Below are 27,953 nucleotides of genomic sequence, written 5' to 3'. Positions count from 1 at the left end.
TAGACTAAATATCAACATTCCCATCTTTCTTTGAGAAGAAACTCTTTCCATTCAATTCAGAACCATGTCTAGATCCTATTCATGGAGGATAGTAACACAAAAAGGGTTTATTTGCAAATTATTTGACAAGGTGTGGTCGATTTGCAAAATATGAAAAGAAAGGTGCTTTTCGCAAAATATCAAATAAGTAGGTGGTAATACGCAAAAATCCGAAAAAAATAGCACACGAAGAAAACCAACGCCGTTTTCTCCTGTTGGCCGAAGACGGCGCCTTGAGTTGCGAAGGGCACTTGGAAGGAGGGAAGCGAAGAGGAGATGGGGAAGAAGACGAAGAAGCCCGGAAAGGGAAAGGAGAAGACGGAGAGGAAGACGGCCAAGGCCGAGGAAAAGAGAGCTCGAAGGGAGAGCAAGAAGGTCTCCGAAGAGGACGACATCGACGCCATCCTCGTAATCTCTCATCTATCAACTCCCTAAATTTTGGATTTCTTGATGAATCACTCGTTTCTGATGCTAAAGTTGCTTTCTTTTTTGTTGGTGCAGAAAAGTATCCAGAAAGAAGAGGCTAAGAAGAAGGAAATCCACATCGAGGAAAACGTCCCAGCACCTTCTCCGCGGTCTAACTGTTCGGTAAATTGTCCCATAGAGAATTAAATACGCTAAATGAAGCAACTTGTAATAGTTCGTATATATATATCGATTTAGTGGGAATGCTATCTGGAGACTGATTGGCAGTGAAAGCAAAGTATTGATTATAATACATTAACTTTTCTTCTTTATCTTTCTGATCTTTCTCGGTGGGCTGTGGGTATGGTGAATTACAATTCTGGTAAGTACGTGGTAGTTCTGAAGTTTGTATTGTTACGGTCAGGTGTGTGTGATAGTTTAACTTGAGTCTGCTTATTCACTTCAAGTTGATTTGAGTGGATGGCATTGTGCAATTGTTTCTTTTTGCACAAAGTCTTATGCTCCTATTAACTAATGTAGTGTGTTGTATTAAGGTTGAGATATGTTTTTCAGTCAGACCTAATACCTTTTCTGCATTGTAGCTTACCATTAATCCTTTGAGAGACTCTGAGTTGATTCTATATGGTGGAGAATTCTACAATGGGAATAAGGTGAGAATGATAATCCTTGATTATTTTGTTGAATAATTTGTTTGCTTTTGTTGGTGTATCTTTTTAATTGCCGTTTTCTTCCCTAGTATAGGCAGATCTTTTTTCTACCAATTTACATTCCTTTATTTTGACAAAGAATAAATCTTCACTTTTCTTTAATATGCTTCAACTATAATATGTTCTGTATTTTTCTTCTGATTGGTTGGACTGCTTTGGCCTTTTGAGTAATCTCAAAGACTCAATGTCCTTGGTGATTAATTGATTATGGCTAAATAGCTAATTTGTTCCTGATGATACTAATCATTTTATCTTTGCAAATTTCTCTATTTATAACTAATTACGCTTATCCTGAATCTTATATAGCTCGAATTCTTGAAAAATGGAAGTTGACAGGCTTGTTTATGCAGACTTTTGTTTATGGTGATCTTTATCGCTATGATGTCGAAAAAAATGAGTGGAAGTTAATATCAAGCCCTAATAGTCCACCACCTCGTAGTGCTCACCAAGCAGTTGCATGGAAAAATCATTTGTACATATTTGGTAGGCAACTTCAGCTTAGTTTATATGCATTTTATGTAACTATTACACATTGATGAAGGATTATACTTAATTGTTTTCTTAAACTTTTAGGAGGTGAATTTACTTCCCCAAATCAGGAACGCTTCCATCATTATAAGGTACTAACGCTGACTCATTATTTTAATTTTTGTCATCCTCATTTTTTTGCTATTGCTTGGTTGGTCATCATTGTTTTCTGGAAAACATGAAATGGCAACTACATCCAAATTTGTTCTTGAATAAAGAAAAAAGTACTGCATATGCAGTCTTGTAATAGAACACAAGTCTTGTATTTGAAGTATAACTTATTACTAGATGAAACATTCTTTGTGCCAACACTTGTACTTGATTACTAATGTAGGTTGTAGTTCAATCCTTTCTGGAATAGTTTATGGTTTATATTTTGACCCTTTTGAGAATTGTCATGTTCTAGCCTTTAAAACTAAACCATAAACCATTTCCAATTGGAATAGGTGTATTTTAATGTAAGCTTGAGGATACCTAGACTCCATTTATCACTTATATGTAGTAATATGTTAGATCAATCTAAACATGCTTGTAGAATTACTTAATTGCCCATCGCGTATGTATCTATGCAACCAAACTTGAGCCATTGTAATTGTTACAGTTATAAAGCCCCCCCATCCCAAGTCAGCTGACCATGTAAGGCGCTTAGTTGTGGTGGTCTGGTGGGCAGCTAGGTGATTTTATAGCATTAACATAATTAGAGTTTGCATGTAACTGTAGCTGCTTGTAATGAAATTTTGTACAAGGTATTATATGAGCCCTATTTTATTACATTTCATATTTGTTATTTAAATCTTTTGATTGAAAGAATTGAACGGTAATAACTAATAAGTTAAATGGCATAAGTTTGTTCTTGTGGGAAATCACTTCTGTTGATTTTTAGATATTCTAAGATAGCTTGGATATCATTTCTGATAACAGAACTACATAACTACATCTCATTTTCTGACTGACCTTTTCATTGAGGACCTGTCTATCTTGTTTGAAAGGTGTTCCATTTATGAATTGTGATGATGAGTTGTTTATGAAATCTATGTAGTTTGTTAAATGTTAATGGTTATGATACGACTTCTTCTCCCCACCATAATGTTCTTGTTGATTAAATTTCAGGATTTTTGGATGTTAGATCTCAAAACAAATCAGTGGGAACAACTACTTATAAAAGGATGTCCCAGTGCACGTTCAGGACACCGGATGGTATGTTGTATATTTTTGTCTCAAAATTATATAGTAATGAATTATGAATACATAAAGATGACAGATTTTGTACTCTAGAATTTTTTTGATCTCCATGCAATTTTGTATGTCGAAGATCCTAGATTTCGTCGGTGTTGAATCTACAGCTAATTTTCGAGCTACAAATAGAGCATACTGGATATGACTATCTGAAGTCTAGAAAACCAAGCTATTTAACATTAGGGACACAACTATAGAAGTTGGGGCAGAGCCACAATTTCCTTTTACTGGGGAGCAAATGGTGTGCAGCTTACAAAGTGAACTCTAGAGGAGGCTAATTATTGTTCCTCTCAAATAATATAGTAAAAAACAGTGGAACCTTAATTAATATTTGTTTAATTTCTAATGTCTAGGGAAGACATCTTCCCTGTTAGGTGTAATGTGGCTCTACCCATGCACACACATCTACTCAGCAAATGCATCATTTAGAGGAAAGGAAAAAAATGTAGAACTGATTAAGTGATACCAGACACTGAATACTTTAATATTTGATAGTGCTTTTAGAAACCAAAATATTTCAACTTTCAAGTTTGATGCATGAGAAATTGAATGCCTGTAATTTGATTGTTTTTCTTGTTGGTCTGTCAATGTAAAATTCGGTTATCAAATGTCAATCGCTACTTGAGACATATTTCTCTAACCAATAAATATACTATATGCCGAATATGTACCATTTGTCCATTTCATCTTCAATTTTCTCTGTTTTATGTTAAATTTAACATGAATAAGTTGATATATTTAGCCTTTGTTTAGTATGCATGATTTCTTACATTAAATTAATGAAAGTTTACTCCTTAAAGAAAGTTGCTAAAAGAGTAGAAAGAATTTCTTTCCTTTTTGTTGCATGTAGGGTTTAAATAGATCTTAAGAAAGTAAGGGTCTATTCTGCATTGACTTCTCTTCATTTGTTTCCGTGTTTGATTGAAGCTGTCATATTGTTTCATTAAATGCTGTACAGCTTCCTTCAGAGTTTAGAATTCAAAACATAAAAAATGTGTTTGGGTGCAGCTTTTCATGGGGGCGAAGATGCAGAGGGGACATTAAAACCTTAGCTACAAGAGAAAATCTATTCCATGAAAGGAAAAAAAAAGAGTTTCTTTTTCACCTTTGTCCGATTCCCAATGTTTGAAATTGGCACAGAGTAATGGAATAAGATAAAGAAACAAAATTTGAAAAAGGCAGTGGTGAACTTTTGTCAGAACCCTCTTTGGCCTCAAAATATGTTGTTTAGGTGATAATGATAAAAAAAATATTGTGATGCAAAATGCTTCCTGAACATATTGGTTTTTGTATAATACATATACAGTTATATACTAAAGCTTAGATTACACTCCACAATAGTCTTTCATTATGATCTGTGCATATCTGTCCATTAGTATGTATATTTTTAGCTTGATTTATATCTTCAAACACCAACCCCCTTTGGCAAATATATGCCTTGTATTCCTATTCAATTTATTTTACCATGATATGAATTACTGGGTGTAAATGAGCCGAGCTTGAGTGAGCTGGGCCTAGCTCGGCTCGGCTTGAGAGGAAGAAAATCTCAGCTCAGCTCAAGCTCGAGCTGGATTCGAGTTGGAAAAGTTCGGCTCGACTTGGCTTGTCTTGTTTTCAGCTCAACGAGGCTTGAGCTTGGCTCGACAGCTCGTAGGCTTAATGGGCTTACATGGGTTGGTTCTAATATGTGACTAACGTCTAAGAGTTTTTATGAAAAAAATAGCATTTAGTTGGTAGAATTCAAACCCAGATCGGCTGGATTAGTAAAAACTGTCTTACAACTATGTAGGGCTATTAGGCTTGATGAGCGGCTTGGCCTTGGCTCGAGCTTGGCTCGGCTGAAGCTCGAGTTCAGCTCGGCTTGGTCAGAGCTGAGCCAAGCCCGAGCCGCTAAAACCGGCTTGAAATTAATATCTAGTTGAATTTGAGCTGGAGTCGACTCACTTAGGCTCGGCTCGATAGGCTCGATAGGGTTGATAAGCTCGATAGGCACTCATCACCCTCACCCATCAGGACATCACCCTCACCCTCATCCACCAGACCACCACCTATAGCCTTCACCCCACCCGACCTGCCCACCCTCACCTATTGCTCCTGCCCTCACCCCACCCTCACCCATCCGACCAACTCCTCTCTGTCGGCCTCCATCGGCAAGCCCTTGCCACCTCTTCTTCGTCGGCCTCCATCGACAAGCCACTGCCATCTCCCTCTTCGTCAGCCTCCATCGGCAAGCCGCTGCCACCTTCTCCCTCTCCGTCGGCCTCCATCGGCAAGCTGTCGTCACCTCCTCCCTCTTCGTTGGCCTCCATTAGCAAGCCGCCGCCGCCACCTCCTCTCTGTCGGCCTCCTCCTCCTCCTCCATCAACCATCTCTTCCAATCTCTTTTGGCGACCTCCATTGGCGTTGGGCTTGACGTCGGCCTCCTCATCCTCCATTGACCATCTCCGTCGGGCTCTGATACAATTGATAGGAACGGAATATCCTCTTCAATATCTGGATCGGTTGTAGGAAAGCCGTCTGCGCAACTGAGGGAAAATATTCACTAGGTATTTTCTTGTAGTCAGAAAATTATGAAACTAGGGGTAGTTGATCCGTAACTTTTTGATCTACGTTTTTGGTGTTTACGCCCTTCATAGTTCGGATCACAACTGGGATGAAAATACGCAAGAGTGGGGGTGATGGTGGTGGTGATGGGCGGAGGTGATGATAAGGTTAGGGATGATAGTGGAGATGAGGGTGGATGGTTTATGAAGCTTAAGGGATAAGGATGAAGGGGGAGAAGTGGCCGAGATCCCAAAAAGGAGGGAAGACTCGACAAATGAGAGAGGTTAGAAGAATACCGACGTCAAGATAGCGCACGGCTAGGGCTTGAAGGAAGGGGAAGGAAGATTAGGGTAAAGAAGATAGAAGGAGATAGAAATCAAGATTCATTCATTATAATATTTTTAGTTGCTATCCATACTTTAAGAGGCTAACCAAACAAACAAAAATTGTTAATTATTAATCCTAGAAATAGTGGATTCTCGTCGATCACGTTTGAACGGGGTCGATCGCGTTCGAACGCACAAATTGCGTTATTTGTCGTTGCGAACGTATGCAGGCGTTCGAACGTGGCTGAGCATATTCAAACGCACAGTTTGCGTTCTCTGTCGATGTGAATGCTTGCAGACATTCGCAAGGGTGTTCGAACGCACCCTCTCCTGCATTCGAGCACGCCCCCTCCTGCGTTCGAACATGATATATAGAAACCTTATTTTTTCTGAAATAAATAACTAGTACAATAAGAAAAGACTCCAGCAAAGTGTATCATATATATATATATAACCTATTCGAGCTAGCTTGAGTCGAGCTCACAAGCTTGGCGAGCTTTTTTGACAGCCCTAGTTTGAATATATGTTCGTAAATCGGTAAATGCTTCCAATATTGCAAATTTTAGCTTATTGCATTTGTTGTTATTCTCACCCTTATAACTTCTTCTGTTGTCAGGTATTGTACAAGCATAAAATCATTGTTTTTGGTGGATTTTATGACACTCTAAGAGAAGTAAGGTTTGTGATCTGATTTGACCTAATTAAAGTTGGATGGTTTATGATCATTTTTACGAATTGTAGCCATTAGTTTGAATGCTATTCACATCTTCCTAGACACCATATTTTCTTGCAGGTATACATGCTGATGAATGAAATGGATACAAATGGAACAAGCCCAGTGTAGATACATTATGTTATTTAATTGATTTTCTAAACCAGAAAACAATAGAAATATAGTTGAGAAGACACCAGAATCTTATAGGGAGAATCCATCGTACTAGATATTCTCTAGGTCAACAAGGTAGAGCATACTGAGAGGCACAAATACTTCCATTATCTAGCCTTATTTGAATGTAGATAGCATAATACTAAGGCAATCAAGACATGATATGCATTATTGATCCATTGCTTAATAGCAATAAGCTTCTAGGTCAAATGGTTATCTAATATGGCAACAAAAGTAGTTTTTCTAGAGGTCATGAGTTTAAACCTCATCGATATGTTTTTGTTCCCTATTTTCTAATATTTATTCTATTTTGGTTTGGGGGGCCGCATATCCTGTTATTTATTATCTGTCCACTTACATTGTTAGATGCTACAGATGAAGAGTTGTGCTAAAGTTATGATATACATTATTGATTCATTATTTAATAGTTTAAGCTTTTTGGTCCATCGTTTGTAGGATCGGCTGATCCTGATCTAGGCTCGATCTGAACTCTGTCTCTTTCATTCTCTCTTGCACTCCTTCTCACTCTCTCTCTTTTACTTTCTTTCTCTCTTTCTCTCCTTACTATATAGCCATTGTTTTTCTTATGGAGATCTAGCTCTGGTGAACTCCGGTGATGCAATTCTAACTCCGATGAACTCTGATATGTAATTTTTTAATTTTATTTCTTTATTTCTCTCTTAATTTCTTCATTTCTTCCATCTATCTCATTTTCTTCTCTTCTTCTTCTTCTTCTTCTTCTTCTTCACTAGACCTTATTTTTTTTTTCTTTTGTTTGGGTTTCTTTCACTCGCTTTCGTTCTAATCTCTTCTTCTTTTTAGTTTTTATTGCACCATAGTTTTTTTTCTTTATTTTCTTATTTTTATCATTTTTTTTCTAAATTTTAAGAAATTTTTCTGCATTTTAAAATAATATTTAGAATTTATGTAATTAAAAAAGTTCGATCCCATCCAAACGGCCAATACGGCTGATTCATATCGTTTTTTCAGAAGACCAATCTCAATCCTAATCCCAATTTTTCAGACCTTGTTTGGGTCAATGGGTTGTCTAGCACAATCCAAGGCTACTAAGCAAATATTGGATAACAATTGGTCGTAGAAAGGACAAGATAATAAACTAATTGATGTGAATAAGTTGGTTAGCTTTGCTGTCACATTACTCATAGATCTAATTCTCTTGTTTGCTCTTGATATTAGTAACTAGCACTTTATTTCAAATTGATTAGTGTTATTGATGAATAAGTTGGAGATGTGCTTGCATAGATTCTATCACTTGTTATAAACAACAATTCCTGCACTAATGAAATACAAGCATAAACAAGTGCATATTTCATGTTTCTAGGCTCATATGTATAAAAAGTTAAAAACTACATATTTTTGGTGTACTATATCCTTGTTTTTCAAGATTTGTTACATCGGAGTACCCGTATCATGCCGTATCTGTATCCTTGTCCTTGATTTATAGAGAACATGGTAACGTATTGTCTAGACTCTAGATTGTAGTTGAGACTTCAACTTCATTACACTACCTGCAGACATGCAGAGTTTGTTTAACAGTTACAACAGTAGATGTCTTGGTACGCATGCAAATAAATTTGTCTCTTTTTCATGCAAAGAATACTTCAGTTGGCTGTAGAGTTTTCATCTCTTGCTTTTATGCATTGCCATCCATCCATATATATGCATGGATGTGTTTCTGTGTCTGTATATGTTTACATGTAGTCGAATACCCATATTTGTAGTCGAATACCCATATTTGTATTTGCTAAAGCTGTTGTGGTATGTACTTGCTTCCCTTATGATTGAGCTTGTATAATCTGGCTAGAGCAATGCATGGCTGATTTCTCAGCACGTGTATTACGGCTAAGGCTTTGACATTTACTGGATGGTTTTATTATTTTATAGCTGTGTCAATTTTTTAGGAATTTTATTTGACTATGAGAAATTATTTCACTTTGGTGCACAGAATTTTCCTTCACTTTTTCATTATATATGAGATAATAGGCTTATTTACTATTTTCTTCAGGTACTATAATGATCTACATATTTTTGACCTGGATCAGTTCAAGGTGAGCATATACTTGCCTCTAGTAATACTAAAGGAATTAAATAACTGTTATATATGTGTTACCAACTTACACTACTAGGTAATTCTGGTTTACCCTTAGTTTGCTTCTTTTATTTAAATATATGTGCATCTAATTGTAGTGGCAAGAGATAAAACCAACGCCTGGATGCCTTTGGCCTAGTGCTAGAAGTGGTTTTCAGCTTTTTGTTTTCCAAGATGAAGTAAGTTACCTTCTGCATTTTCATTTTTACAGTTATTGTTCTAATTTGCACTATCTGATAGTAAACTATATTTGCTTTCATTGAACGTGGGCAGATATTTCTATATGGTGGCTATTCCAAAGAAGTTGCATCTGATAAAAATGGGTCAGAGAAAGGAATAGTTCATTCAGACTTGTGGTCTCTTGATCCTCGTAATTGGGAATGGAACAAGGTCTTCCCTCCCTAAAGTTTCACTTATGTATGATAGAAGATTTCATTTCCAAGAATTTAACTTCGGAAGTGACCATTTCTTTTGATGGTTCGCACTAATTTGAATTAGTAGATTAGGCTTAATTTTCTGTTGATGTTCCATCATATAAGTGACTCTGTGTTCTTTTCTTTATCAAGGGCTTCTCAATATTTCCTTGTATTCTGATGCTTGCTTTGTGCTTTTACATGTCTTGCAATATATGAATATTAAAGTTTCCACTTTTTATATTGGAGGTGACTAATCTTGAGATAAATAGTCATACCTATTTTCCTCCGTGATGTCTTTCTTGGTTTCTGTTAATTGACTAGCTACTCTAAAAACTTAAGTGAGAGAATGGTGATTTTTATCTTTTATTTTATAATAGTCTTTCTCACTTTTAGGCTTGCGACATTTTTTGATAGGCCCAAATATTGGACTTGATGTAAATGGGTGGAGATTTTTTTTGTTTCTTAAATGGCAAAGTAGACCTGACTAGATTTGAGCTCAAGACCTCTTACTTTGATATCATGTTGTTCTTCGTTAGATACTCAATGAATCATAGTGGTCTTCAACCATTTTAATATTGATTTTGTTATTTATTTTGGCTTACATCCTATCTGAGTGCTCTATTTGCTTTCCTCTTTAACCTTTTCTACGTTAGCTTTCCTCTTTAAGCTTTTCTATGTTACTTCCTTTTTATGAATAGGTTAAGAAGAGTGGAATGCCTCCTGGACCCCGTGCTGGTTTTTCTATGTGTGTCCATAAGAAAAGGGCTGTCCTCTTTGGCGGTGTTGTTGATATGGAAGCTGAAGGTTAGTTGCACATTTTGCTGATCTATGTGCTACTTTTATAGTAAATCGTCTTTGGTATATATTCTGGCCTTACACATTTCGTTTTGTTTGATATATTGCATCCTAATGTGATTCCATTCCATTTCATTTTCCTGTACTTTGTATTTTTGTCATTGCTTTACAAATGTTGACATAAACATTGTATTTAGGATAGTCTGTTTTGCTGATTTGGATTAGTAGACATGTATGTGAGTGGTCAGAGATTGAGGTAGTTAAATATAATAATTTAATGCCATCCATGTGAACAAGGTTCTAATTAATATATTTTATTAGGGATTTTAAGGATTGTATTAGGAATATTTCCTGATATTTCATGTAAAATTAACCATATTGGCATTTAAAAAAGGGTTCAATAATTTCATAGCAATTATAACATATTAAGGAGTGTAATGGAACATGATATTTGATAGTTTTTAGGGATAGTTACATTTAAACCAAGGTTTTGGAATATAAGGATTAGGATTGGGATCAGCCACCAAAAGTTAAAAAAAAGAGTACAAAGAAAAAGAAAAAAAAAGAAAAATGATACGCATTGTCTGTTTTGGCCGCCAATATTGTATTTCGGTATTAGACTATATTTTACATAAAAGTCTAACAAATTATTTAAATAACAGAAAAATATCTTGAAAACTAAAAATAACAAAAATAAAAAAGAAATTACTCAAATATTAAGTTTAAAAATTAAAAGAAAAAAACTCACACCCTCTCTTTGACAGGTGTAAAAAAATATCACTCTCTTTCTCTCTTTCGCTCTCTGTCTCTCACAGTCTTCTCTTCCACTCTTCTTATCTCTCTCTCTCTCACGATCCAAAATTAGAATCACGATTTAGTCATGTATCTCAATACACATGAGATACAAAAAGCCTTAACTAATATTTTTTGAAGTCTCAAAATGACAAGAATTTAATTATGAACAACTAACTCTAATAAATATAATTTAATAATAAAAAGACCAATGTCATTACTAATTTGTCTCTAATCAAACTAAAATAACAGATGGTTTAGAATAAAATGTCTAATATAGCCGATTGATAAAATAGTAAAATCTTAAGTGAAGGTGGGTCCCAGTGCATCTCGCTCAAGTGCCACGTTAACCAGAACTTAAAATTAGAAGAGGGATACCATGAGCTTAATGAGTAGAATCCACTCAAAAGCCAAATAAAATCTAAATCCAGCGATATCAAATAATAATTTCATTAAGCATGTTCTTAACAACAATAATAATAACAGCATAGGTAATAATAACGTAAATCATAATTGATAACATGCTTCGTGTCAATATGCTGAATTTATCTCAATATTAATATTAATGTCATATGTCTCAATTAAGATTGTGTTCGAGGATCCATATCAACTAAAAGTTACCATAAAATGTGCTCAAGTTATTTTTTTATAGTTAATTCAGTTAAGGTCACTAGAAGGTGTCACTATGTGATAAACGCATCCTATCTTTTTCTCTAAGAGTAACCAAGAGGTGTTACTATATGATAAACGAAACCTGTCTCTTTCATTAACTATAGAGAAAGATTAGAATTACCTCAGAGAGATTTCTGATATAGTTTGAGACTGTTCTTTAACTGCGCTAGAGTCACTTAAATGGATCATATATTTATCAGGAATAGATCTGTCCCCTACATTGTTATCTAATCACGTCAGAGTCACCTGAATGGATTATGTACTAATCAGGTATATGTCTATTCCTTAGACTTCAAGGTTTCTTAATCGCACTAGGATCACCTAAATGGATCATATGCTGATCAGGTATAGGTCTGTTTTTTTGACTTTAAGGTAAACTTGAGTCACATGGGGATATGCACGAAGAATATCTAGCCTGTGTTTGTTCACAAAGTGATAACAAATATTCGTTATGTTTTTCCATTGATATTCACAATTATTAAAGTTTACTATTTTCATGAACTATAACAATGTACTGAATCAAACATTTTGCACATAGAAATATAATAATGTATTTGCACACTGAATTATGTGATCTGATAAAAAGCACGAAGTACAAGAGGAATAAATCAAATAAATAAGTGAATGATCCTATTTATCTGAGTCTAAATTAAATGACTGCAATCTCTACTCCATATGCTAAGAAAGGCAAAATCACCACCTGCGATGCTTTTGGTATTGTTCTCTCACTCTCGTGACTCCTCAATGTCTAGATCCGATGATGGTGACTTCGATAAGGTAAGGAAGTAGAAAATATTAAGAAGAGGAAGTAGGAGATGACCCTTCTATTTTATATTTTTATTCGTCGGTGCTACAATACCAACGCCCTTTTTCCTTTTTTTTCCTCTCGGTCCCCAACCCTTTATCTCAACTCCTCTCTCTCTCTTTCGGGTTTTCTTCTAGGCCTCTCCTTTTTATAGTTAAAAAAAAATATAATGAGAGTCTTATTAGGATAAGGATTCTAATATCTTTCTTAGTTAAAGATATACCTAAAAAAATTAATCCAAATCCTAAAATATAAAGGATAAAACTAAATACATCATTATCTAATTGATTATCTCTAATTTCTTATTTGTATTCGAAATTCTGGGTTTTTACACTCTCTTCCCCCCAGCTCTCTCTCTCTCTTGCTGAGCAAAGAAGAAGAGAGAAGAGGAAGAGCGAAAAGGAGAGAGGGAGAGAGAGAAGTGGGGAGGTTGCCGGAGAGAGGAGATATAGAAAAATAAACAAAAATGAAAAGAGTGAAAAAGGTTGAGTGCGGTGTCACTAGTTCTGTTGGGGGAAAAGCTTGCCGGACTTCTATTTTGACGAATCGGCATTGGAGGACTTCGTCAAGGTGTGCTTTGAGAGATAGACGAGTCTTTTATTGAGTTGCTTTGGCCGATCTGGATCAGGTATTGGCTAATTCAGTTGATACCCCACTGAAACTAGTTTAAGGGTGGATCGGGAGCAGCCAAATTCGGAACCTTGCTTAAAACCTCTGAACTGTTGTCCATTCCACATAGACCCTAGGCCCCTTAATTTGTTTTTCATGACATATTAACTCTTTAACTATGAAAAACTTTGAAATGCCCCTTTCATTGGTTTTTATTAAATTTTTTTGTCAAAAAATTACATGTGAGTCACATGATTGACCAATTTTAGACTCTATAGAGATCATTTTACTCTTATTTTAGAGCAAAGAAAGATAGAAAGTTGAGGGCAAAATGATAATTTAGCATTTTCTTGTTAATACCGTCAGGGTCAAAGTATACAAAAAAAGGATAAAGGGTTGCATGTGGAAATGAATAGTTCATGAGGTCTTAGTATAATTATCCAAAGTTTTTAATGCCAAATATGTAAAAAACCAAATATATAAATCAGTGACCATGTAAAATCAACCAGAAAAGCTAAAACCAAAAAATGGAACATTAAATATGGAAACTTGGATTTCACAAGTAATTATTATCCTCTTGGCAACATCTAACAATAGAAAAACACGAATATCATCTAACTTGAAATCATTTCATTAAACATCTGGATAGATTCTTATGTAGGCGAGGCAGATTGACCTCAGGATCATCTGTGAAGTTGCCTTTGTTGTCTTACTGTACTGATTCATTGTTTTATAATCACAAAGTTAATTTAATGATGATGTGCTCTTTTCTGTTTAGTTGTTTCCTTCATGTGATAATTGTTAAAAACTTGTGATTCTGTTATCTTGGTATATATTGAGTTTTGAGTTCTGAGTTTGGTGTAACCAAGTAGTTTTGGAAATATTTTATCAGTAGTTGTGCAGAGCAAAAAGTGAAGTTCAAATTTTAATTAGTTTACGAATATTTTACCACTAATCTACATTGTGAGTTTCACAATACATTTAACCCAATTGACAATTAATCTTTCTGCCTACTGCCATTAATGCTCAATATGCTTTCAAGCGAGCTTCTTGTGCTTGATATTCAATATTCAGTGGGTTCTTGCTGGTGCTTCATATCTGTTTCCTTGCTATAGTTTATGTTTCTTTTTTACCTCCTGCTTTTATTTTGCAGGCGATCTCCTGATGAGTTTGTTTATGAATGAGTTATACGGCTTCCAGTTAGATAGTCATCGATGGTATGCTCTGTCTCATATATTTCTTTCCAGATTTCAAAATTGACCAGATTATGATAACTATTTCTGCTTTTACTGTACTGCACTTCAGTTTTCTTTTATCTGGAAATATTTAAAAGATATGCAAACCAAAAGGATGAAGGTGCCATCAACTGAAAGAAAGAATAGTGTGCATCTGCATTATAATTGAAAGGAGCAATAAAAAAATAGCTACTTGTTAACATTTACAGCAGTACATTTACTTCAGACATTCCAATGTATTTCTTTGTGTAATAGGATGAAATAACTGAGAAGCTGACTAGTACATGTAAAATTTGTCTAACAATTTTATGTGGTCCACATGTGGTTCAATTGACTCAATGCCTCAATGATGGGACTGAACTATAGATTAATTTGGTGGAAAGGACAATTGGTTTAACCTACATCAAGTCAAACTAGGTTCCATCAGCCTTTCAACTTATGTTGGGTAAAATTGAATTTGGGATTTCTTGGGTTTATTTAGGTTATCTCAAGGATTATTATGTTACTGGCACATGCCAGTACCCTGTCAGGTCTATAGCCACATGTAGGTTGTGAAAACAATTCAAGCAATTTAAGAAAAAGCAATAATTTCTAATTATGCTGAAATTTTAGCTAAAAGTTATGAATTTTGGGTTTACATCAATATTTTATACCAGTTTCAATTCAATTTCAATGAATTTGACATATTAATTTTTTTTTTTTTGAAATTTGGGGTAAAATTGGGGTAAATTAAAATTTTCTTTTGATCATACATTTTCAAGAGTAATTTTCATAGATCTAGCACCAAAATGCTAGATCTATGTAGAGAAATCTTACAAATTTGTTTTCCTTAATCTTACAAATAATAGATCTAACAAATTTAAGTAGATTTATTATTTCTACACCCCAAATTAGTTTTTTAAGTGTAAAACATAGGAAATACTTAAGACAATGAAAGAAAAATTTATCTTTTATTGGGATTTGAGGAAAAAAAGCTTAAATTCCTACTTAATCTCCTATATTTCTCTTTCTTTTTCCTCTCTTCTCTTATTTCAACATTTTTTATTTGGTAAAGTGGCTGCCAATATTAACCTTTAATGGGTTTTAGGTGGCATGTATTGTGGTCCATTAAATCTCAACTAATGCTGGGCAGCACGAGTCGGCATAACCTAACATGGGTGCACCCTATGCTGGGTGTCGTTTCATCATCGGTGTGGCCATCCTTGGGTTGTCTAGACTAGGTTGTGTTTTGGAAGGTGTCCTTGCCAACCGGCACGACTATCCTTGGGTTATCTAGACTACTCCTTAGCTGTGTTTGGAAAGGGGTTATATAGTAGCTTTATCCCTTTTTATTTCCTAGAGTTCCAAAAAACTTACTTTTTGGGACAAATAGGCTAGGGGCAAACTTCTGTACTTAAAAAAACAAAAAAAGTCACTTTTATCATTTATCCTAGTTCACTAAAAAGGTGTAACTACTGTTATCCCTCAATTTCAACACCTGCATGGTTACAGTCTGTGAGAACTTTAAATTTTATAGTTTTACCTGGGAATAGTCTCACAAAACAGACAGATCTTTTACATAGTGGAGCTAAAGATATGATTATAGAAGTTAAATAGTGTATCTGATGTTTTAGCTGGTAGCTTGGCTAGATTAGTGAACCTGCGAAACATATTATAACATGATTACATAATATTTTGGATCATTTATAATAGGCTGACAACTAGTATGAACTTGATGCTTGTGGCTATACCTATGCTGCCAAAGTTTGTACAGGTTTTGTGGTTGCGATAGACTAGATATATGGTCAAATTTACTTGAAACAAAGCCACCAAACTTCAAAATATCTTGTTGATAATTTGCGGAAATGTATTGATCAGTGATATTTTACTAGGAAACTAAACGGCAGTGGTGGTTGGGTACATTGTAGTAGCCAAATCATCATAATAGGAGTAAACATGATACCAAAGGAATTACGTGGTTGAAGAAATCTTGAGATAGTGAGGTATTGTTTCTCAAAAGAGAAGGGGAAGAAAAGTATTAGCAAAGAACTGAACATGCCTTCCTATTTACAAAGTCAGTCATAATGGAGAATAGCACATAAGAAATGAATTTTCTATGGCATGAGATAAACGTCGCCCAAATACGGTAAATACATGATAGCAAAACACAACCACTCATTAACCTATTCTATGAAGTGATAATATAGTTGAATATGTGCACAAGAAAATTTGATGCATATTTTTTAAACATTAACTATGGTAAATAAAGTAATGATGTGAAGGAATGATAATCGCCATACTACAAATGAGAGACTAATGACTTGAAAAAGCTTCTACTATTGTGTTGTTTCATATCTATATGAGGTTATGAGTTACATGACTTGAAACGTGTGTCATCTTCTTGCAAATATCAGCATTCTGTTTATTTACATGAACTTATTTTCTTGTATGCAATCTTAGGTATCCTTTGGAGCTGCGGAAGGATAAATCTACCAAAGACAAGGTAATATAGTGAGCCTACTGTTATTTTAGCATGTGATAATTTATTTAGATTTTTTTTTTATGATGTACATAGCTTATCTAATACTTCAATTTTGAATGCATGTGCCCAAAACAATATTCCCTTTGTTCATAGGAACAAAATCTTTAAGTCAATGGTTTATTCTCTTAAATTCACCTTTAAGTGGTATGAGGAATTAGTTCCTGAAATGTGATTATATGCATAAATTAAAATTGGTGGCTGTCACATATGTTTGCACTATTGCATAACTATACTACTATGGTGCATGTCGTTTATGAGTCCTACTTCATAGCTAATCCTTTTGCTAAACATCCAAGACTTCTATATATAAAGGTGATGAAATGAGAAGAAATTAGCAATATGGCCGTTGTATTATTTCTTCCCTCGAAAAAAAATAATTTTTTCCAATGCATCCACATGTCAGTTCTTTACTACTTTTTTTTATTGTTAAATCACTGGGAAATTATGTAGGTTCATATGAAGATATGTGCTAAGCTATATTCTTAATATAGTCAGTGTTTTAAGACGATCATGACATGTGGAGGGCTAGGGTATTGTATAGTGTATGCATCTTGTGGGTGCGCAAGACCTTCCAGCTGTCATTCATTAAATTTAGTATATTTTAAAATCGAATGACCAACCTCTTCAATTATATTGATGATCAATTTAGATATAAAATTTATCTTTATATTTCCCTTCATAGTTAACATCTTTCAAAAGCATAGGACCATATTCAAGGACAGTCGAAAAGTTAATAAGAGGCCTTTTGTGTGCATCTGTCCAACTATCACACTTAGGGTAACACATTTTTTCATCCAAGTGCTTTTGATAGAATCCAACAATCTTTTAATGTTTGCCCTCTCTTGTAGGAGCAATGTAGTTCTCAATAAATTATATCCAGGAGATAAAAGATCAGATATTTTATTGTTAGCTACAAACTGATATGACCCTTATGTAATATGGATTCTAGCAAAATGAAAAGGTAATCCTCATGAATAAAACATTCTAGTAATTTTGTAATTTAATTAATTGCGAGTAACTAAGTTGAAAGACTTCTCCAAAGATGTGTCTCTAGTAGCCATACTTTTCTAGGTTCAAAAATCTCTCATAAAGATGATAAGGGTGGTCGAATTGATTATGATAAGGATATCAGTCTAGCCATAAAAAAATTTATTCTCAACTCAGCCTCTTTCATTACTCATTTCATCTCATTAAGATGTTTACTATTAATTTTAGGGCAAGATTTGATTCCACACCCTGATAATCTCAACAAATGTGCTTCACCCCTAAAATGAGAATTATTGTATGAATCACATACAATAATTACATTGAAATTTAGTATGCCCTCTTTTTTTTTCCCATATTCTCCAACTTGGTCACATACTTCCAAATAGGACAATTATCATCTATAACTTTGTTGGTGGAACTCATACTGTTAGTAGAAGCACTAGCACTAGCCATTTTCTATGATAATTGAGCCGAATTTTTTTTAATACAATGATACAATACAACAATAAAACAAAACAACGATCACAGTATCACAGTGAGTACATTGATCATTAATACAACATGCTTTCTCAAAGAAAACATCAATTAATTTCTAAAACATGGCAATGAGGCAGAGCACTGGAGCAGTGAGCACAAATGCTTAAATAGCATCCTAAATTAGTCATTTAGTAGCAATTAGGATCATAGTGAGCTAATTTGATATTATAAGTTCCTTTAGAAAAAAAATCCCAAATTCTCATATCAAAGATGGAGAGAAACAAAAATCAATAGCATTTACCAGTGACCATAATCATCCTAAATTAGTTATTTAGTAGCAATTAGGATCACAATGATCTAATTTTACATCCTAAGAACAATATGAGAAAAAAATTAAAAACCGCAAATTCTAATATCACTTGATAGAGAGAAAGAAAAATTTCGTCACTGGTGTGTGAGAGATGAGATAAAGTAGGGTATCTCAGTCACTAGGAGTTGCCATCGCATGTGGGAGTCACTGTCGAGGGAGTCACCGTCGCGTGAGGGAGCTGTCGCGTGCGATGGGAGGAAACTTTCGTCACTAGTGCACGAGGGAGGGAGGAAGGCCTTTGTTGTCGGTGCGTGAAGGAGGTAAGAAGGCTTTTCGTTGTTGGCACATGAGGGAGGGAGAAAGGTTTTTTGTCACTGACGTGCGGAAGGAACGAAGGGAGGTCGTCGCCGTCTCGTGTGAGAGGGAGGAAGCTTTCATCGCTGGCGCGTGAGGGAGGGGGGAGGCCTTTATTGCCGGTGTGTAGGAGGAAGGACAACCAAAAATTGCTGGCTAAGTCACGAGAGGGAGAGGAACAAGAGAGCTTAATGAACACGGGTTAGGTTTAGATTAATGTTATTAGTTAAATGTTAACGGATTGGTTAGCAGATTTATGGGTTTTGAACCAATTTTAATTGCATACCCGACCCGTTTAACCAAAATAATTCAAAAACGCGTCCCTCTTGTATCCCACCATATTGGATAATTAAAATTATTTATTTTAAATAGGATACTTTTTAGTTGTATCTCAAGAGAGGGAAAGAGAAAGGAATATAGAAGAAAAAAAAATTTAAAAAAAAATTAGAGAGGGGTATTATTTTTAAGTTAGGCTTCATATGTGAGTAATCCTTATTATTTCTAAATTTTATAAATTTTTAAATAATATTTAGAATTTACATAATTAAAAAATAGTCCGATTCGATATGAGTGGCCGACACGACCTATATGTATTGTTTTTTCGAACGACTGATTCGGATTGTAATACCGAGTTTTATAACCTTGCTCCTCACCTCTCTAGATTTTTCATGTAGGACCTTCACACTACCTTTACTAAGCAAATGTGGTTACGACCATTGCTGGCAGATGGTGGTCTGAGCCGGCATCTAACTTTCTCCATAAGATCACTACTTTAAGTGAGTAATTTGAAGTCTCTTATTTTTCCTATTATTTTACTATATTTTAGAAAAAATTTCTATACCTTATATCATTTTTATTTAATTTAAAACAAGGTTCCTAGTTTCAGCCAATCTCGATCCTGGCTGAAACCTGATCCGTTTTGGACGGGATCGGCTGATCCAACCTGAAATTGGCGAGAATGGGTGGGATCTGACTCGGACCCCTTCTGCCTCTCTTTCTCTCTTTTCTCTCTCTTTTCTTTCTCTCTCTTTTTCTTTCTTTTTTTCTCTTTTTTCTCACTTCCACTGGTGACCGAGTAGATCTATCATGACCTCGACCTCCCACGACATTCTTCGACGAAGATCCAACAACGTCAGATGAGTTATTATTATTTTTTTTTAGTTTTTAATTCCTCTCATTCCCTTTTTTTCTCTTTTTGCACTGAGTAGATCTGATGACCTCTATTGTTGTTGCGGTGAAACAACAATACCAATTGCTGAGAGTCTGAGAGAGAGGGGAAAGGGAGAGAGAGGGGGGAAGAAATAAAGAAAAAATGAGAACCTTGTCAATGTGAGTAATTTTTGAGTAAGTTTTGAATTTTGAGAGGCGAGAGGGGAGAGAGAGCTCGATATTCATCAAAATTTTGAATTTTAAGTAAGTTAATACATTTTTTAAGTTTTTAGGCTTCATATATGAGTAATTTTGATTTTTCTTATTTTCTCTCATTTTTTCAAAATTTTTAGAAATTTTTATGCTTTTATAAATAATATTTATAATTTTACGTAATTAAAAAATAGTCCGATCCGATACGAGTGGTTGATACGTATCGTTTTTTCGAACGGTTGATACTGATCCCTATCCTGATCCCAATACTGAGAACTTTGATTTAAAAGAGCTTGATGTTATAACAGCCTATAGCAATCGATAATGCTAGTATTTATGGCTAATACAGTCGATATGTATCATTGTTTTTAGTAGTTGATACTGATATTCAGAGCCTTGGGTGGGTTAATGTCTGATCGATAGCCAGTTGATTAAAATTCAACTTTTTTGTTGGAATCTTGTCCAATTTGAGTTGAACTCTAGGCACTGCCATATAATTATAAGAATTGTGCAGCTTATTATTCCTTATAGGATGTTAACTTTTTAATTACTTTAAAAACTTAGGATGATGGTTTTTATATTTTATATCCTAACACTCTTCATTTATAGTCTTGAGATATTTTGATGAACTCAAGAAGTAGAATAGAGTTAAATGGGTGGAGGTTCTATATATATTAAATAATAGAGATTTTATGAGGCTTGTTTTGCTTTTATGTTAACTTGCCATTACTATAAAAGGTTAAGCTATTGGGCATTTTGATTTTTTATGCAAATGACTATGCTTGGTGGAGTTCAATTTGCAAATATGCATATTTCCTAATGTGCTTACTGAAGACCCTAGGTTAAACAAAGGCCATCAAAGTTAACACATCTGAAAACAGTTTTTTAAAATATCTAGTGTATTATTTTGCTACCTTTATTATTGAAGTACTTTGAAGTTTTAATTTTAACATTCAATACAAGATTTGTAGTATTTTGCTTTAGTCTAATTTTGAATGTTTTGTTACTGACTCATAGTTAAAAGGATTGAAGAGAAGCGAACCATCAAAGGATAGTCAAGGTGATATAGAGATGTCTGTAGCAAATGAAGGGGATGATAGTATAGATTGTGATGTTGTTGACATGCAATGTGGTGTTCAAGAAGTTTCTCATCACATGAGCAAGAATCTATCCTTTAACCATGTTGAATCAATCAAGGTCTCTGATCCAAAGGTTCAGGGGCTTATCGATGATTCGGCTAATAAGCAAGAAAGCAAGTCATCAGAGGTTTGCTGTATAAACTTTTTCAAGGTTTATCTATATCTTTTTCTTCTTCCTACTGACCATTCAATAACTCTATAGACAGTGAAACCTTGCGGGCGCATCAATTCTTGCATGGTCGTTGGAAAAGATATGCTCTACTTATATGGAGGAACAATGGAAGTTAAAGACCGAGAGATTACACTTGATGATCTTTATTCATTGAACCTGAGTAAACTAGATGAATGGAAGTGCATAATACAGGTTCTTTGCATAGTCTGAGATGTTATATTGATCTATGTGTTGCATTATTTTAATTTGTCAGAACTCCTTTTGATGATAGACTGCACAATTAACTTCACACTGTGTGCCATTACTTTGCCATTTATTAGCCTTTGAATTAGTTTTAGGAAAAAGCTTTGTTGGAAACTGCTAACAGGACCATCAGAAACAGGGAACATAGCTGCAGATGAAATCTTTTTATTTCTTTTAGATATGAGCTTTCCATGTTATAACACTTCTTTTTCTTTCTAGTGTTTTCATTGTTCCTACATCAGAGTATGCGTCCTCTGTTATAGTTACAGTATTATTATTTAGGCTCTTCCACATCTGAACTCTAGCTACTAAATTTGCAGGCCTCGGAATCTGAATGGCAAGAAGTTTCTGAGGATGAGGATGATGATGATGATACTGAAGATGAAGAAAGCAACAGTGGAAGCAGTAGTAATGAAAGTGATGATGACGATAAGGGGGTAACCTATACATTCAATGCTTATAATGCTTTTTTGGTGGCAGTATCATTATTTTCTTCATGGTCACTTTTCTTGAGGTTGAATTTTACCTAATAAAGAAGGTATCAGTTTCCTTATGCAAAGTAGGTAAACTATATTGCATGAGAAGCATAAATCAGTAGATCACCGGTCATGAACCATGTTTATGAGAGTCACTGCCCAGTACTAAAAATAATTTAACAACCTTCAGGAACTGTCTTGAATTAATGAAGGAGAAATCAATTAAAGATATTGTACGACAAGCATAGATCAATAGATTGCCAATGGTTATGAACCATGTTTGTAAGGATCACTATCCAATGCTACAAAATAAATTAACAACCTTCTGAAGCTGTCCTGAATTTACTAGAGCCCTAAGTATACCTAAATTCACACAAAAGAAAAAAACAAGCTATGAATCCCAAATATTTGGGATCGACTATATGGACCTTGTTTCTCTGTTAGCTCTATAAGAAGAATTAGTTTAGTAGTCAAAATAAGAAAGAAAGACACCCCTACCTAGGTTGTGCAACATATGTAGGTACTATCGTATTGGTGCTTTGTGTTCTTATACATGGTTATATCATTACATTGCTGCCATGTTCCTCCTCATGCTGCTCCATTTGAAGCAGTGCCAACCACATTGACTTGTTGATGCAGTGTCAACTTGAGCTAAACTGTCTCGAACTGATGCATATCTTTTGGCATGTGGGTGTCCTGCTTTGTGCATATTGTGCGGATGCCTAACTAAGATCCATCCCACTAGCATGCCAATCCTCGCCTTTGCCTAAATCAAGATCCATGGGAAGATTATATGGATGCATGGGTACTTACATAAGTGGTGTTTGAGTGCAGAAGGCTCCCGCCTGTGTAGGATTTAGGGTGGGAAGATGCCTAATTGAGACGACTCATCTCACTAGCATGCCGATCCTTGCCCCTGCTTGCATCAAGTTATATGGAAAGATTGTGATAGGTTCTGACCTGATGGGTCATATCAAGCAATACCATAGTAGTTTAATGGACAAAAAGAGAAGCCCCCTAGCTAGTTTGACCAACTTGAGAGAAGAGAGAAAGAGAAGATACTTTATTGCTTGCCAAGGTCAAGTAAAACAACATATCAATAGTCTCCCAATCGAATTACTCACATAAGGAAAGAAAACAAACAGGAGGTGTTTAAACTCATTGGCAGACTTTGCTTTAGGGCCATGAATTCATCAGGGTGTCTAAATGCTTGACTGAGAGTCCATCAATTCCACATTCTTTCCTCCTCCACTAGCTACCTGGCGTCACCTTCTTTGTTAAGTGAATTGGAATAAAGCTCTAGACCTCCATTCCCTATAAGATTATATTGGTACATAGATAATTACATAGAGGGTTCAAGTGCATGAGGCTCCTGCCTAACTGGGGTTTAAGAGGGAAGATGTCTAATTAGGAGGTATTTATGATTGAATCTTATTATGGAATTGTAGTTTTAGAATAACGACTTTACCATTAATAAAACTGTAGCTCAGACGAACAATTCAACTGTAGCTCAGACAAACAATGCTTTTGTCTTTTAACCTTTAAGAGTAAACAAGAAAAAATTAAGATATTTTTAAACTAAAATGCTGATGTAACTATCCATGCTACAACAACCTTTTATGAAGATTTATTGTTTTCTGTTCACTATCTTTTCGTCTCAAAATGAATCGGGACATTTCTGTTGGGCCTACAGTTAAGCACATAAGCAAAATCATAATTGTATGAGAAGAAAGACTAGAAGATGTAACATAAGGATAAGAGATTGATATTTATAGTGAAAAGATCATGTTAAAAGTGTAGTAAATATATGAGGACATGGCAATTTTGGAAACATTTAGAGATAACAAGCTAAGAAAGCAATCGATGAAATTTAATGAGGATAAGGTTGTGTACATGTCCGCTCCCCTCCCAAGATCCTGTGTAGGTGGAAGTGTCATGCGCTGATTGCGTTTTCCAGTTTGATACATAACATAATGAATTAGGAAGAAATATGTACTTGCTAACACAAGCAAACAGAACAGTGGATATGCTGATTGTAGGGTTATGACAAGAAAGGGTAGAATAAAATTGTAATATAAACTATAAAAAAGTTTATAAATGGATGATCTGATGTTATATGTGATAGAGAGAAACTAATGTTGTTGGCAATGCTTCTAATTGAAGGTAGTGAGTTGAATTTTCTTCACCTACTACATAACTTGAGTTGTTTTAGAATCACTTCATCTTCCTGTAGCTGTGTTGAAATGTGTACAAGTCAGCTAAAGTTTGAGGATTCATGTTTCACTACACAGTCAAGACATTCTTGGGAAGAAACTTTTAGAGCTGCTTACTTATACTCATTGAATCTTTTCTTATTTCTCATTTTCTTGAGCAAGAGCTTTTCCAGTCATATTTCCTGTATCTGATAACTAACCTCCGGTTGCAACTTGTAACTATGTTTTGTTCGTGCTCCTATTAAGCAAATTATTTATTTGGTTCTTTTTGTTGCCTTGCTATAACAGTCAGAGGAGGATGGTGAAGGGGCTCTTGATATCGGCACTGCTGTTTCTTTATTAAAGGGTGAGAAAAAGAATTTGCGCAGAAAAGAGAAACGTGCAAGGATAGAACAGATCAGGGTCACTCTTGGCCTTTCAGATTCTCAAAGGACTCCTATGGTGATTCTATTTCCTGGATTACTGTAACATATCATATTAATTTTATGTTTTTCTATCTTAACTTTTCTTAACAGATTCTCTGGAAGTTTTATTCATTCGTTGAGAATGAAAATGCGTTAGCCTTTTATATGTTAGAATAATTCCTTGGTCAATTGTAATTTGGAATTATAGTCACTCCATTTTTGTCTTTTCCTTTCTAGCATGCCAAAGTATTTTTGAGAAACTTCTAGCTTGCCAAAGTTAAGATCCAAGATTCTTGATTTCTCCAGATTTTTTCATCTGAAAAGATTCTGTTAATTCTCGTTCTAACTGGTGTCTAGCAAACCCATCCTTTCCTCAAAAAGTGTTTCTATATGCCAACTGAGTACAGTAGCTTTTTCTTTGAACTAGTTTTTCTTGCATAGCTCAATATTTATTGATATTCACATTAAGCAGAAACAAGTTCATATTTACTTATCTTGACAACTTTGACATTTTGAGCTAGAAGGCAAAATTATTTGTGCTATTTGATTATTTCTACCACCATTGTTATTAGATATCCTCATGCCTATGCTTTATAGTAAACAGCGCCCTGCAAAAATTGATAATGAATAAAGGTTGGTTGATATTGGAGCTGCTTTTGACCCTGATGAGAGATCTCAATACTGCTAGATGTTTTGCACTAGGAGAACAGTCTTAAGTGTGAGCAAGTATTTCCTAATCTTTATTCAACAATGACCTGCCTTTAAGCTTGAAGGTACAATGATTAAAATACTGTGAATCTGGTGCTATAGTTGTTAACTCATTAATTAGAATCTTTAGTTGTGAACTATTGATATGATTGCTGATGTTTAATATGGGTGTATCACCCACTCATCCAGCTCATGAACTTGTCTAACTTCTGATTTTTCAATATCCGAAGCCTGGAGAATCATTGAGAGATTTCTATAGACGAACAAATATATACTGGCAGATGGCTGCTCATGAGCATACTCAACATACTGGAAAGGTCAGTTTAAACTTTAAACTTGTTTACACTTCATGCATATATCTCATGCATATATCAATATATTCTGCTTAGGTTTCATTTAGCTTTCTAATACTATATTTCAAAGTGGTAGCATATTCACATTTCTATATTTTTCTCCTTTTAAGGCTGTAATGGCAATTGCGACATAATCATGTGGTAATGGTAGGTCCCTATTCTTCGTTCAGTCCATCATAATGACTACATTCCTAGTTGATCATCATTATACATTCTAGATTTACTTAAATTCTTTTGATCCTTCAAATGGTATAAGGCTGCCACTTCATCAATAAACTTACCTCTTCCTCTGAAAATGATAAACTCACTGAGTTGCCATCTCAACACTTCATCTCTATTGTTCCCTCTCCTGAATTACTCTCGAACTACTTGTTCCTATGCCAATTATTGTATTACCACCTACTTGCCACAACTGTCCTATTATCTACTTCTTTCCATTCATAAGCCCTTTTAATTTATGATTAAGGGAAAGAAATAGCAAACCTGATTTGTGAATAATATTTATGAGTGGTACACAAGTGATCTATTATTTTCTACCAATGTACCACAGTTAAGCATATGAGGAATGACCGTAGAATTTCTCTTCTGCTATATGTGGCGAGCCCGGTTTTTGGGCAAGGATGTGAATTTTGACTACAAATTTGCTTTATGTTAACTTTGGAATACCAGGAACTACGGAAAGATGGTTTCGATCTTGCTGAAGCTCGGTACAAGGAGCTTAAGCCGATTCTAGATGAGGTGATTATTTGTGACAAATTTTTGGATCTCTAGGCATCGTTTGATTATGGATACGCTTGTTTACTGTTATTTGTTTCACTTTGTTTGTAGCTTGCCATACTGGAGGCAGAACAAAAGGCTGAAGAAGAAGAAACAGCAGAAACAAGTTCCAGAAAGAAGGGAAATAAGAAAACCAAACAGAAGATTCCACAGAAGTAGTCTTGTTCTTTCCCCTTGTTCATAATTATTATAGCTGAATATTTGTTCATGTTATTAGCAATTTTGGTTGGAGACTGTTTGCCATCCCTGGCATCAAATCCAGGTCTAGTGTTGTGGAATTTTATATTTTCTAAATGCTTCTTCTCTATTTGTAGTCGTAGGATTAATTTAATTTTATACTTTAAAATGGTTATTTTGCCAATCTAATTACATTAGGATGGATGTGGAAGAGTGGACTTTTGTTTTTAGATCTTATATTGTTATAATCAAAGAGTTATATCTGAGGAAATTTCTAAATTACACCCTATATTTTATCTATTTTGTGATTATAAAAAATATATAATCTGTTATCTTACCCTTTTTTTTTCTATTAATTAAATTACTAAAATATTTCGGAGATAAGCCTAAATTACATAAATAGTTAAAATTTGCTACTAAAATATCGATAATTTTAGTCATTTTGAAACCCCTTCTTTGGTTATCCGTTAATATTTTTTAGTTATAGAATAATATTACGTGAGCCAAGAAAAACAAATTGAGGGTAAAATGATTATTTGATATATAATTGAAGAGTTTTACCCTAATTCATTTCACTGTAGTCTTAATAAAAATACTAATTAATTAGTATTTTTTTAAAACACGGCTCAATTTAGTGTTTGTATCGTCGACTTTTTTTTTTTCTTAACCGCTGAAAGATTAAGTTAAAAGATTTATATATATAAAATGTTAGTCTTAGCTTTTTAAGACTAGATAAAAATATTGAACAGATTAGTGTGTATTTTTATTAGAGCTACATTAAATTAGACTTAATTTGGTTATAAGTTCGAAGAGTAATCTATTTTGGTAAAAATAAATTAGAACAAGACTAGTTTAGGCAAAAACTCTCTTCAAAATAAGTAGTAATTCAGGGGTACTATCCAAATAATGGATCCTAATCCAAATCCAACAAAGCAAATCTACATCCAAATCCATGTAGATGTGAAATCTTGATCCATATCATTTATTTTTTCTAATTTTTTAAAATTAATTCATTTTATTTGAGAAGTAAGCCTGATCCATACCATGTTTCCTCAATAAAAAAATTGAGATCAAAAGAAAAAAGGGGGTCCCATCTATAATATTTATGGGAATATATAACACATTCCCCAAATGAAATTAAATTAAAATTAAGA

General features: G+C 34.5%; 1 protein-coding gene across 2 annotated transcripts; it reads left to right on the top strand.

The window, feature by feature from the left end:
* The first annotated feature begins 235 nt into the window (after positions 1-235).
* LOC140780185 (uncharacterized) lies at positions 236-27,003 on the top strand. 2 transcript variants are annotated; one of them, XM_073125585.1, is made up of 20 exons: positions 236-447; positions 541-627; positions 1,047-1,115; positions 1,523-1,655; positions 1,746-1,792; positions 2,811-2,897; positions 6,423-6,484; positions 8,719-8,761; positions 8,901-8,981; positions 9,076-9,192; positions 9,917-10,022; positions 14,045-14,108; positions 16,566-16,608; positions 21,155-21,403; positions 21,479-21,640; positions 22,012-22,128; positions 24,669-24,821; positions 25,723-25,809; positions 26,515-26,583; positions 26,674-27,003. In XM_073125585.1, exons 1-20 carry the CDS (start codon positions 316-318, stop codon positions 26,779-26,781), a joined length of 2,016 nt encoding a protein of 671 aa, XP_072981686.1. In that variant the 5' UTR covers positions 236-315; the 3' UTR covers positions 26,782-27,003. The 2 variants fall into 2 exon arrangements, with proteins under 2 accessions (XP_072981686.1, XP_072981687.1); XM_073125586.1 differs by lacking the exons at positions 21,155-21,403; positions 21,479-21,640.
* Positions 27,004-27,953: the final 950 nt, after the last annotated feature.

Source organism: Typha angustifolia, chromosome 3, assembly GCF_048772165.1.
Source record: "Typha angustifolia cultivar Huaian chromosome 3, ASM4877216v1, whole genome shotgun sequence".
Lineage (NCBI taxonomy): Eukaryota > Viridiplantae > Streptophyta > Magnoliopsida > Poales > Typhaceae > Typha > Typha angustifolia.
This window is presented reverse-complemented; position numbering and strand designations above follow the sequence as displayed.

Bases quoted from the DNA above. Each gene is read 5' to 3' on its own strand.
- LOC140780185 (XM_073125585.1), top strand. From the start codon at position 316: ATGGGGAAGAAGACGAAGAAGCCCGGAAAGGGAAAGGAGAAGACGGAG. The intron at 1,656-1,745 runs GTAGGCAACTTC...TTAAACTTTTAG, and splicing joins AAATCATTTGTACATATTTG to GAGGTGAATTTACTTCCCCA. The intron at 8,982-9,075 runs GTAAGTTACCTT...GAACGTGGGCAG, and splicing joins TTTTTGTTTTCCAAGATGAA to ATATTTCTATATGGTGGCTA.